Source organism: Sorex araneus, chromosome 5 (genome assembly GCF_027595985.1).
Source record: "Sorex araneus isolate mSorAra2 chromosome 5, mSorAra2.pri, whole genome shotgun sequence".
Lineage (NCBI taxonomy): Eukaryota > Metazoa > Chordata > Mammalia > Eulipotyphla > Soricidae > Sorex > Sorex araneus.
In genome coordinates this window covers 86,159,259-86,171,881 of record NC_073306.1, presented here as the reverse complement: position 1 = coordinate 86,171,881, position 12,623 = coordinate 86,159,259, and the positions used below count along the sequence as shown (strand labels likewise).

At 50.7% G+C, this 12,623-nt stretch overlaps 1 protein-coding gene across 1 annotated transcript; it reads right to left on the bottom strand.

Moving 5' to 3' along the window:
- Positions 1–4,394: 4,394 nt before the first annotated feature.
- Positions 4,395–5,973, bottom strand: LOC129404933 (protein S100-A16-like). Its single transcript, XM_055139705.1, has 3 exons — positions 5,871–5,973; positions 5,177–5,333; positions 4,395–5,021 (listed from the first exon to the last, which is right to left on the bottom strand). The coding sequence occupies exons 2-3, from the start codon at positions 5,318–5,320 to the stop codon at positions 4,884–4,886; spliced, it is 282 nt and encodes a 93-aa protein (XP_054995680.1). The 5' UTR covers positions 5,321–5,333; positions 5,871–5,973; the 3' UTR covers positions 4,395–4,883.
- Positions 5,974–12,623: the final 6,650 nt, after the last annotated feature.

Sequence of the window (12,623 nt, the reverse complement as noted above, 5' to 3'; positions counted from 1 at the left end):
ACCGTATGGACCCCGGAGCTCTGCCAGGAGTGATCGCTGAGCCAGAGACAACCCCTGAGCACCACTGGGTGTGTCTCCTCCCAAAATCAAAGCTTTGTGCTGATCTTAACAGATTCCAGAATAAACTTCATTTAGAATCAAAAGCCCTTGTAATTAAGGAATGTAAGTAAATTTTTTATGATTTTTATTTAATTTTTCTTAATATTGAAGTACCATTGGTTTACATACTTATATAATACATGTACAATTTCACACCTCCCCAAAATGTATGTGACCATACTATACCCACCAACAAGCATCAGTCTGCTCCCACCAAAATCCTGGGCCCGTCCCCTTCAATTCCCTTCACCTACCCAACCTCCCCAAACCACCCCCCTTCCCACCTTTCTAACAATCTCAACTCTGCCGAGTCCAAGGGTTTTGTTTTTCTTTGGTTTTTGTCTTTTCCTTATTTTGCTTCTCTATATCCCACATATGTGTAAGATCATCTGGTATTTGTCAGAAATAAATATTTTGACCCACAAATAGCATCCATCAAAAACCTACTTTAGTTTCATTTTTAAGAACAAATGTATGCCAAAACTTTGGCCTTTGATTGCAAAACTGAGCTGACCCAACAACTCGGGAAGAGGGGAGGGCGAGGTGAACTAGGGATGTCGTGAGGATGGAGGTGGAGAGTCTTGGGCCCCTGGGTGGTGGTGGGGTGGGGTGCAGTAACTTTGTCAATGTCATAAAACTTAACCATTATAACTGTTTACCTAAACTTTTAAAAAAGCATTTAAAGGAAGGAAAAGTATAATCTATGAATGATAAATGCCTTAAGTAACCTTAATAAAATCAAAAACAAATAAAGAATCCCCATTTTTTCACTTTCCCAATATTAAGCTGAAAGTTTGAAAACATTTGGAAAGGCCAGAGCAATAGTGCAGCTGGTGGGGTGCTTGGCCTTGCACACATCCAACCTAGAATGGATCCCTGGCACCTCATATGGTCCCCTGAGCCCTGCCAATAGTGATTCCTGAGCCCAGAGCCAGGTGAGTAAGCTCTGAGCTCCACCAGGTGTAGCCCAAAACCAAAATAATAATATTTATTATCATTATTATAATTGTAATAAAAAACATTTGAAGTGGGGGCCTCCCGAGCACTGCTCAAGGGTCTCAGACCCATTCTTGTTGATTTGGTGGTTTAGTGATGTTGGGTCCCACCAAAACCGCTTTAGGGGTACTGGGGATAGAATTCAAGACCCTGAGCCTGCCAAGCAAGGCATTGCAGCCCTTTGATCACTCTCCTTGGTCTGAAATCATGGTGCCTAAGTCTAAATAAATAAGTGATGCAATGGCCTCCATGGAAAAGACAGGTTCTCGCTGTTGGAGAGGATGTGGGGAGAAAGGGACCCTTCTACACTGCTGGTGGGAATGCTGGCTAGTTCAGCCCTTTTCGAAAACAATATGGACGATTCTCAAAAAATTAGAGGTTGACCTCCCATTTGAACAAGCAATACCACTGCTGGGAATATATCCCAGAAAAGCCAAAAAGGATAGTCGAAATGAAATCTGCACTTATATGTTCATCGCAGCACTGTTTACAATAGCCAGAATCTGGAAAAAACCCGAGTGCACTAGAACAGATGACTGGTTAAGGAAACTCTGGTACATCCATACAATGGAATACTATGCAGCTGTTAGAGAAAATGAGGTCATGACGATTGCATATAAGTGGATCAGCATGGAAAGTATCATGCTAAGTGAAATGAGTCAGAAAGAGAGAGACAGACATAGAAAGATTGCACTCATCTGTGGAATATAGAATAATAGACTATAAGACTAACACCCAAGATTAGTAGAAATAAATACCAGGAGGTTGTCTCCGTGGCTTAGAGGCTGGTCCCTCATTCTGGGCAACTCAGAGAAGGGAACACCAAGTAAAATGTGGTCGGAGGTCATGCGGGGGAAGGGTGATGCGTGCCGAATATAGACTAGAGACTGAACACAATGGCCACTCAACACCTTTATTGCAAACCACAACACCTAATCAGAGAGAGAGATCAAAAGGGAATATCCTGCCATAGTGGCAGGGCAGTGTGGGGTGGGGGGAGACGGGACTGGGGAGGTGGGAGGGATGCTGGGTTTACTGGTGGTAGAGAATGGGCACTGGTGAAGGGATGGGTTCTCGAACTTTGTATGAGGGAAACATGAGCACAAAAATGTATAAATCTGTAACTGTACCCTCACGATGATTCACTAATTAAAAATAAATAAATTATTTTTTAAAAAAAAGAAAAGACAGGTTCTGGGGCTGGAGCAATAGTGCAGAGGGTAGTTTGTCTTGCAGCCGACCCAGGTTCGATTCCCAGCATCCCATATGGTCCCTCGAGCACTGCCAGGAGTAATTCCTGAGTGTAGAGCCAGGAGTAACCCCTGAGCATCGCCGGTGTGAGACCCGAAAGGGAAAAAATAAAAGAAAAGATAAAGACAAGCTCCCTAGCAGAGAGGGAGGAGGAGTAGCCTGACTACAAAGAGGGCAGCAGAGACTTTCTTTGGGATGAGAAACTGGTGAACACTCTCGTGGGCAGCCCAGAGACTGGCATGTCACTTCCTCCTCCAAGTCCACAGCCCAGAGATGCCTCTTTCCAGGGCAGCATTTTCAGTGAAAAAGACTAAAGGCAAGTCCCAGGGGACAGAGCACTGTGGACTGTGACCCTTGTTTCCTGGTGCCTTTGTCCACACTGAGAGCCACTATATCACGGCCGACACAGTGACTGGAACAACCCCGCCCCACCCCCTGAAACAGCGGCTGCCAGCCAAAATAATCAAAGTTTTTGGCATATCCAATATGCACGGGTAGCTTGCCAGGCTCTGCCGTGCGGGCTCCATACTCTCAGTAGCTTGCCGGACTCTCCGAGAGGGGCAAAGGAATCGAATTCAAGTCTGCTGCGTGAAAGGTTAAAGCAATAGCCCAACCACTGTGCTATTGCTCCAGCCCAGTAACTAATAATAATAATAAAAGACCAAAAGAGTTACTGATTTTTTAAACATGTACTTCATGTGTACAAAAGGCACATGCTCTGCAGGTGGTCCATCCCAGTTTAATCCCTGGCACCACTTAGCATCTTTGAGCCCAATCCAGAGTGAGCTCTGAGCACCACCAGGTATGACCTAACCCCCCATAATGCCGCACAAAAAATAAAAAATAGAGAGATAGATATATGTGTGTGTGTGTGTGCTTGTGTGTGTGTGTATAGGGACCATTATGCAGATCCACGGAGAAAGGGAGGGGGATTGAACAAGGCTTTCCCCTCTCAGCCAGGGTGGGATGGGGGCCGGGCAGGGGTGGGGCTACTGAGAGAGAGGGGGCAAGGACACCAGCGCTGCCTCTACTGCAGGCTCATTCTCTTTTTTTTTTTACTATTTGGGTCACAACCCAGCGATGCTCAGGGGTTACTCCTGGCTTTACACTCAGGAATTACTCCTGGCGATGCTTGGGGTACCATATGGGATGCCGGGGATTGAACCCGGGTCGGCCACGTGCAAGGCAAACGCCCTACCCGCTGTGCTATCGCATACTACAGGCTCATTCTGTGGAGGCCGACTTCAGGTGAAGCCTTGAAGTGGATGGCAACACCGGCCGTGGGTAAAAGCTGCCAGCCCAGGGGCTGGAGCAATAGCACAGCGGATAGGGCGCTAGTCTTGCGTACACTGCCCGGGGTTCCCTCCCCAACACCCCCTGAGCACGGCCAGGGGTAATTCCTGAGTGCAGACCAGGAGTAAGTCCTGAGCACTGCCAGGTGTGATCCAAAAACCAAAAAAAATAAAATAAAAGCTGCCAGCTCAGTGCACTGCAGACCTGCCTCTTGCTCTGTTCTGTTCCTCTGCCACCCCTGGGGACGCTGCTGGGGAAGGGGTGTTCAGTACAAGAGCAGGACTGGCCCGGGAAAGCAGACTCCGCCCTGACCAGCCGCTGCTGGTGCCACTTCCTTTTCCGCTCCATGAATTTGTCAGACCCTGATCTTCACACATTGGGGTCCTTGTACCCATCCCTCTTTCCATCCCACTGCTTCTGCGTGTTAGTGAGATCTATGGCGAAACTGATTTGAAATTAATCTGAAATTGATATGAAATTGACCTGGAGTTGACACGGTTCCGGTCAGGTCTATAGCCAGGGATGCCCCCGTGGTAAGCAGTCAACATAAGTGCCTCCCTAGGAAGGAGCGAGGGGTACAGGTCCAGAGCTAGCAGCACCCGCTGGCCCCCTGCAGCTCCAGTGTCTTCTGCACGCTGCCTTGGGGGCTCTTTCAGATGTCCCAGGCAGCCCAGGGCAAAGACCACCAAGGCAGGAGGGAATTTCAAGATGCAAGAAGGTTTAATGAACATCACAAGAAGACAGGAGGAGGGAAATACAAATTTCAAATCAAGCCTTTATGGGCGTCCCTGGGCTGAGCAGGTGGGAGGGGGCCCAACCCCCCTTAGCTCACTCCCACCCAGAGTGAGGCATCTGGAGGGGAGTCCCTGAATTTCCTCCTCCTGGCAGAGGAGCTGCATGGGAGTGGGACGAGGTCTCCGCTGCTGCGCCCAGCAGAGGGATCCGAGGTCAGGAGACAGCAATCACATGGCATCGGGGTCCAGGCTCACCGAGGGGGGCGATTCTTGGGAACCTCAAACAGCATTTTGATCTCTCAGTTGTGGGAGAGGGGTCTAGGGCCTGCTGGCTCCGGGGTCTGAGATCGTCAGAGATACCCCCAGTCGGGGACGCTCACAAAGGGGCTATGCCATGCCCAGGCCCTGGTCAGCAAGGGGAAGGTGTGAAGGCAGGGGCAGGGGCAGGGGTGAGGCTGAGAAGGGGGCCAGTGTGGGGCGTGGTGCCTCCTAGCTGCTGCCTTGCTGCTCCTAGTAGAGTTTGTGGTTAATGAGGGGGAAGACGATGCTGCCTATCAAGGTCCAGTACTCGTCGAAGCTGATGCGCCCATTGTGGTCGGTGTCCAGATCCTGGATGAGCTTGTTGGCCGCCTCCTTGCTCCCAGTGGCCTGCAGTGGAACTGGGCATCAGCCATGGGGAGGGCACCTGCCCCTTAGAGCCCATCACACCCGACCCAGGACCCCCAAAGGACAGGGCTGTGGGAAGAGCGACCCCAGGAGGAAGCAGTGAAAGGAAGACACACCCGGTCAGGCAGAGGACTGACCGTCAGCATGTGGTTGAGCTCCTTCTGCAGCATCTCCCGGAAGTCGCTCTTTCTGATCTCCTCCTTGCCCTTGGGCACATACTTGTAGAACTTCTCCACCAGCAGCAACATCATCTGCTCCAGCTCCGTGCAGCTGTCGGCCATCTCACCTCACCTCCTGGCGCCGGGAGAGGGACAGAGAGACATGACCAGAGCCCAGACCTCCTCCTGCACCCCTGTTTCTGCCTTCCACACACGGTCTCACACACACAATCAGAAACACTTAGACGTGGCCACACACATAGTAACAGAACCCACCTAGGTCTGTCTCCCCTTTCTCTGCCCCGACACAGGCCCTGGCTCCACTCCACAACCTGCATTTGCCCTTCTGTGGGGGCTCTGAACAGTTGTGGGGAGCAGGCCGCGCTCCCAAACATTCCACCCCGTGGCCCAGCCCTGGAGCAGAGCCTGCACAGCTGTGGGGCCGGGAGGTGGGTCTGGACCCCCTCTCCACGGTTCTGCGAGTCTCCCCGTCACAGAACTCTCCACTCCAGAGCAGCCCACAGGGAAAGTTGTGGAGAAGCAGCCCCTTCCCGCCAGGCCCCCTGGCAACCACTCCCCCCCCAGCCCCTCCCGGCCCCAGCTCCTGTGGCCTCCTGGCCAGCGAGGGCCCCCGGACAGCAGAGACCAGGGGCGGCGGGGGCTGGGGGCTCACCTGGCCTGGCTGTGCTGTCCTCTCCACTAGGCTGTGTGTACTGGCTCCCCTCTGGCTGCTCCCGCTCAGCCCTGCCAGGACTCCTCCCCGCTGCACTCCCAGAATCTGTCCCACTCCCTCCCGCAGAGCTGCTGGGGGCCGGGCTGGGGGGTGTTCCTGGCCAAGGGTTGTGCCCTGGTTAAAGGCACACACACATTTCCTACCCCCACCCAGAGGGTGTGGTGGAGGCAGCCCCGGCCCCAACCCCACCTTCCAGTCAAACCCCCGGGCTGGAATCTGGAAGGAGAGAAGGTCACCTGCCCTCCCACCACCCGGTCAGGCCCAAGAGAGGCCAGTGCGCCGGGGCCCCAGACACTTCGTGGCAATAAGGGGTCTCCGAAGTCGCCCCCAGGCCCTGGGGAGCAGTGGCCCACCGACGAGGTAGCCCCTCTCCCATGGAGCCCTGTGCCCACCTGGAACTTCTTTGATCTTTTATTATTTTTGTTTAGTCCCATCCTAGGACCACTTACTACAGTGGAAATTCCTCCAGAAGTGCCCTTCCACCTCTTCCCCAAGACCCCCATGGAGGTAGCAGGGGGAACAGGGGACCCTCACCCCCCTTCAGGTCGCCTGGCTAAGCTCTTCACCAGCTCTCTAAGCCCATCCTCTGTCCTCTGAGAAAGTCCTATTACTCTCCCATTTTATGGATGCAGACACCAACGCTGAAGCTTGGAACCCGCCGATCCCCCTGTTCCTCCACCACCTTTCCAGACATCAGTGGGCCAGGCGCCTGCCCTGGTATCCTGTGGTATCCTGCCCCCCACCACACACACCCGCTTCCTCCCCCAGCTCAGACTGACCCCTTCCCAGCCCATCTTGTCCTGGCACCACCTCTACGCAAACCCATGGGGCAAAAGTGACAACTACTGAGCCCCGAAAGTTCTTGACCACTGACTCTTCAAATTCCCCCAACTCCTCACCCAGAGACCCAAGGTTGGGAGCACTGTCCAATGGAGACACCTTCCAAGCAGTGAAGGATAGGGGCAGGTGTGAAGCCCTGCAGGGATATTTGGGGTTACTGTGTAGACATGGAAAAAAACAGTAGAACTGAGACAGAGAACTATGTCTACATTGCAGAAAGGAGAAGAAGGAGGAGGAGGAGGAGAGGGAAGGGAGATGTGGGGAGGGAGAGAGAATAGAAAGGGGAGGGAGGAGAGAAGCAAGAAGAGGGGAGGGGAAGGAGGACAAGGAGGAAAGAGAGGGGAGGGGGAGGAGGAGGAGGAGAAAGAGTGGGGAGGAGAAAGAGGGCAAGGGGAAAAAAGGTCTTGTGTGTGGCCAACATGGGCTCAATCCCCAGTACCCTACTGGTCCCCCAACCCTTCCAGGATTGATCCCTGAGTCAGGAGTAAGCCCTGAGCACTGCTGGGTGCGGCCCAAAACAACAAAAGATGACAAGCAAGGCTGCCGCCATAGTACCAGGTGGTAAGACACTTGCTTTGCAGGCAGCTGACCCAGGTACAATCTCACACCCCATATGGTCCCCAGCATAGAGCCAGGAGTAAGCCCTGGGCACCACCGGGTATGGCCCCAAAAAACAAAACCCAAACAGCAAGACCTCTTTGCCCAAGGTGGGAGCGATAGCTCAGTCCCTCGGGGCAGAGCACATGCTTTGCATGCCAAAGCCAGGGTTCAAGGCCAGGCAGCTCATGGCCCCCTGACTACTGTGGCTCACAGTTCTCAGTCACAGAGCCCCACCTGGCACAGCCGGGTGGGGCCCCCCTCAAAAGAAATATTTGCTCAGATCAAGGTCCTCCCAAGGTGGGACCATCAACGGCTTTCTGAAGGTTCCTTGGAACTAATAAATGCCCGTTCCTAAGAGACCAGGGGAGCCGGCAGGTGGGACGGGGGAAGCTGGCCCTGCACAGACCTTGTTCTGAATAGACCACGGATCTGGCTTAATCCAGCTACACTGCACTCTGGGTGTCGTCTGCACTGATAGATCCGGGGTCAAGCTCCAGGGGTTAAGCGCAGAGCCAGGATCAGAATTCAGTCACAAATCAAAAACAAATTAAGAATCCTCGATTATATCACTCTCCCAATATTAAGCTGAAAGTTTGAAAACATTTGGAAGCGCCAGAGCAATAGTGCAGCCGTGGGGCTTTTGGCCTTGCACACAGCCAACCCCGAATGGTTCCCTGGCACCTCATATGTCCCCTGAGCCTTGCCAATAGTGATTCCTGAGCCCAGAGCCAGGTGAGTAAGCTCTGAGCTCCACCAGGTGTAGCCCAAAACCAAAATAATAATATTTATTATCATTATTATAATTGTAATAAAAAACATTTGAAGTGGGGGCCTCCCGAGCACTGCTCAAGGGTCTCAGACCCATTCTTGTTGATTTGGTGGTTTAGTGATGTTGGGTCCCACCAAAACTACTTTAGGGGTACTGGGGATAGGATTCAAGACCCTGAGCCTGCCAAGCAAGGCATTGCAGCCCTTTGATCACTCTCCTTGGTCTGAAATCATGGTGCCTAAGTCTAAATAAATAAGTGATGCGATGGCCTCCATAGAAAAGACAGGTTCTCGCTGTTGGAGAGGATGTGGGGAGAAAGGGACCCTTCTACACTGCTGGTGGGAATGCCGACTAGTTCAGCCCTTTTCGAAAACAATATGGACGATTCTCAAAAAATTAGAGGTTGAGCTCCCATTTGAACAAGCAATACCACTGCTGGGAATATATCCCAGAAAAGCCAAAAAGGATAGTCGAAATGACATCTGCACTTATATGTTCATCGCAGCACTGTTTACAATAGCCAGAATCTGGAAAAAACCCGAGTGCCCTAGAACAGATGACTGGTTGAGGAAACTCTGGTACGTCTATACAATGGAATACTACGCAGCTGTTAGAGAAAATGAGGTCATGACGATTGCATATAAGTGGATCAGCATGGATAGTATCATGCTAAGTGAAATGAGTCAGAAAGAGAGAGACAGACATAGAAAGATTGCACTCATCTGTGGAATATAGAATAATAGACTATAAGACTAACACCCAAGATTAGTAGAAATAAGTACCAGGAGGTTGTCTCCGTGGCTTGGAGGCTGGTCTCTCATTCTGGGCAACTCAGAGAAGGGAACACCAAGTAAAATGTGGTCGGAGGTCATGCTGGGGAAGGGTGATGCGTGCCGAATATAGACTAGAGACTGAACACAATGGCCACTCAACACCTTTATTGCAAACCACAACACCTAATCAGAGAGAGAGATCAAAAGGGAATACCCTGCCATAGTGGCAGGGCAGTGTGGGGTGGGGGGAGACGGGACTGGGAGGGTGGGAGAGATGCTAGGTTTACTGGTGGTAGAGAATGGGCACTGGTGAAGGGATGGGTTCTCGAACTTTGTATGGGGGAAACATGAGCACAAAAATGTATAAATCTGTCACTGTACCCTCACGTTGATTCACTAATTAAAAATAAATAAATAATTTTTTTAAAAAAAGAAAAGAAAAGACAGGTTCTGGGGCTGGAGCAATAGTGCAGAGGGTAGTTTGTCGTGCAGCCGACCCGGGTTCGATTCCCAGCATCCTATATGGTCCCTCGAGCACTGCCAGGAGTAATTCCTGAGAGTAGAGTCAGGAGTAACCCCTGAGCATCGCCGGTGTGAGACCCGAAAGGGAAAAAATAAAAGAAAAGATAAAGACAAGCTCCCTAGCAGAGAGGGAGGAGGAGTAGCCTGACTACAAAGAGGGCAGCAGTGACTTTCTTTGGGATGAGAAACTGGTGAACACTCTTGTGGGCAGCCCGGAGACTGGCATGTCACTTCCTCCTCCAAATCCACAGCCCGGAGATGCCTCTTTCCAGGGCAGCATTTTCAGTGAAAAAGACTAAAGGCAAGTCCCAGGGGACAGAGCACTGTGGACTGTGACCCTTGTTTCCTGGTGCCTTTGTCCACACTGAGAGCCACTATATCACGGCCGACACAGCGACTGGAACAACCCCGCCCCAGCCCAGGAAACAGCGGCTGCCAGCCAAAATAATCAAAGTTTGAGATGGGCTCCTCGACGGAACAGCCAGGAGGGCAGGAGAGAGAGCTCAGGGGACTGGAATGCGCCGGAAAGTGGCAAAATCTCGAGGTGAGGGACATTTGCCAGCCACAGCACTCCAGACAAAATATAAAGAAAGTCCCCAGTCGGGCCCTCATCACCAGATCCCCTTTCGGCACACCCACCCAAGCCATTTATTTTCTTTATCAGCATTTTCTCACCAAATCCCTATCGTGCCTTACACGCGGCAGATCCGGGTTCAATCAGCCCATACGGTTGCCTGAGCCCTGCCAGGAGTGATCCCTAAGTTTACTAAGCAGTAGTGAACCCTGAGCATGGCTGGGAAAACAAGTGATAGGTATGGCTGAGAACAAATGAACCAATGCATGAGCTGGGAGGTGGGTTTGAGGAAATATTCCACAGGGCAGGAGGAAAAACTAAAGAGCTTCCTTTCTTCTGCACACGGAGGCACGCTCTGCCGTCAGCTACACCCATGGCCCAGTTTTTCTTTTGTGGGATGGTTTGTTTGTCTGTTTTGAGGGGTTTTCGTGGGGGGCACGCCTGATGGTGCTCATCACTTACTCCTGACTGCACTCAGGCATCACTCCTGGTTATGCTCGGGGGACCTTACGCAGTGCAGGGGACCAATCCAGGATCAGCTGCATTCAAGGCAAGCACCCTACCAGCTGTGCGATTTCTCCAACCCCCGTTTTTTCAGAAACACCTTGTGGTGCTCTGATCACTTATGTTTGTTTTGCAGTGCTGAAGAACAAACCCACATCTCACACAAGTGAGGCAGGTTTACCAGAGAGCTACATTTGAGTGATAAAGTATTTTAAAATGAGACAGAATAGAATATTTTGAAAAGAGCTGATGACATGCCATATCAGACTAACAGGACTCCCTCAAAGAAGGGGTGAGGAGGTGGCCATGGGTAGAAGAGAAAAATCAAAGGCTGGAGCTATAGCGCAGCAGGAAGGGTGTTTGCCTTGCACGAGGCCGACCTGAGTTCTATTCCCAGCATCCCATATGGTCCCCTGAGGACTGCCAGGAGTTATTTCTCAGTGCAAGCCAGGAGTAACCCCTGTGCATGCATTGCCAGGTATGACCCAAAAAAAGCAAAAAAAAAAAAAAAGAACATAAAAGTTAGAGAACATCTTGAGACAAATGAAAACAAAAACACAGGATACCAAAACTATGTAATGCTACAAAAGCAAAAGCAGAAGAGGGAAGTTGATCAGTAAACATCCACACCATAAAAGAAGAACAGATTCTTTAAGCATTGAGATACTCTGCATGAAATGATCGCAATGGATATGTGACAATATGTCTTTACCTAAACCCATAGGCTGAACGGCACAATGTACTGGAATGTAAACATTGGGCTGGGCTCTGCTGTGGCAATTCTTGCACAGTCGGCATAGGTTTGTTTACTCCAATAGTAAATAGCTCTAGTGCAGGATGTTTCTAGGGGGGAAGCTCTGTGTTGTGCAGGACGGGGGCAGGGGCATGTGGGAAACCCGCGTATCTTCCCTCCAACTTTGCTGTGAACGTAAAACTGTGGTTAAGGGCCAGAGAGGATAGCACAGAACAAGCACAGTGCTCACACATGACTGGCCTGAGTTAGATCCCCAGCACCACAAAGGTCCCACCAGGAGTGATTCCTGAGCACAAAGCTGGGAGAAAGCCCTGAGCACAGCCAGTGACCCAAAAACCAGAAAAAAAGAGGAAAGAAAAAAAGGAAGAAAGGAGGAAGAAGGGAGAGAGGGAAGGAGGGAGGGAAGGAGGAATGGAAGGACGAGGTGAGGGAGGGAGGGAAGAGGGAAGGAGGAAGGGAGGGCAGGAGGGAGAAAGAAGGTAGGAAGAAAACTTTCAAAATTTAAAATCTCAACCTAACTTTACTTAAGAATCTAATAAAGGGGCTGGAGTGATAGCACAGCGGGTAGGGCGTTTGCCTTGCACGCGGCCGACCCGGGTTCGAATCCCAGCATCCCATATGGTCCCCCGAGCACCGCCAGGAGTAATTCCTGAGTGCATGAGCCAGGAGTGACCCCTGTGCATCGCTGGGTGTGACCCAAAAAAGCAAAAAAAAAAAAAAAAAAAAAAAAAAAGAATCTAATAAAGGAACAAAGTAAAGGTCAAGTTTTCAGAAGGTAGGAAATAATAAATATTGAAGTACATGCATAGAAAAAATCCTGGGGGTAATCTATAACATCATATAAATTTTTTACATATAGCCCAAGGGTGGGGCAGGGCAATAGTATAGCAGAGAGGACATTTGCCTGCCACGCAGTCAACCCAGGTTCAATCCCCGGCATCTCATATGTTCCCCCAAGCACCACTAGGAATGATCCCTGAGCACAGAGCCAGGAGGAACCCCTGAGTATCACTGTGTATGACCCAAAACAATAATAAAAGTGTCTGCAATCATCACACTCATGGAAACCGTGTAGAATAGTGTGTGCTGAGGGCTGAGGGAAGGTAAGGAGTTTTAGTCTTATAAAATGAACGTCCTGGTAACTCCTGTACAACAGATGTGGTTTGCATTTGGTTTATAATACTGTAGCAGACGCTTAGAATGGTTGAAGGTAAATTTGTTAAGTATCTTGAATCAGGAGAGGGACAGACATAGAATGGCTGCACTTATTTATGGGACATAAAACATAGTATTAGACTAATAGTCAAGGGCAGTAGAAACAACGGCCGGGAGGATTGGTCGATGGTTCGAAGCCTGC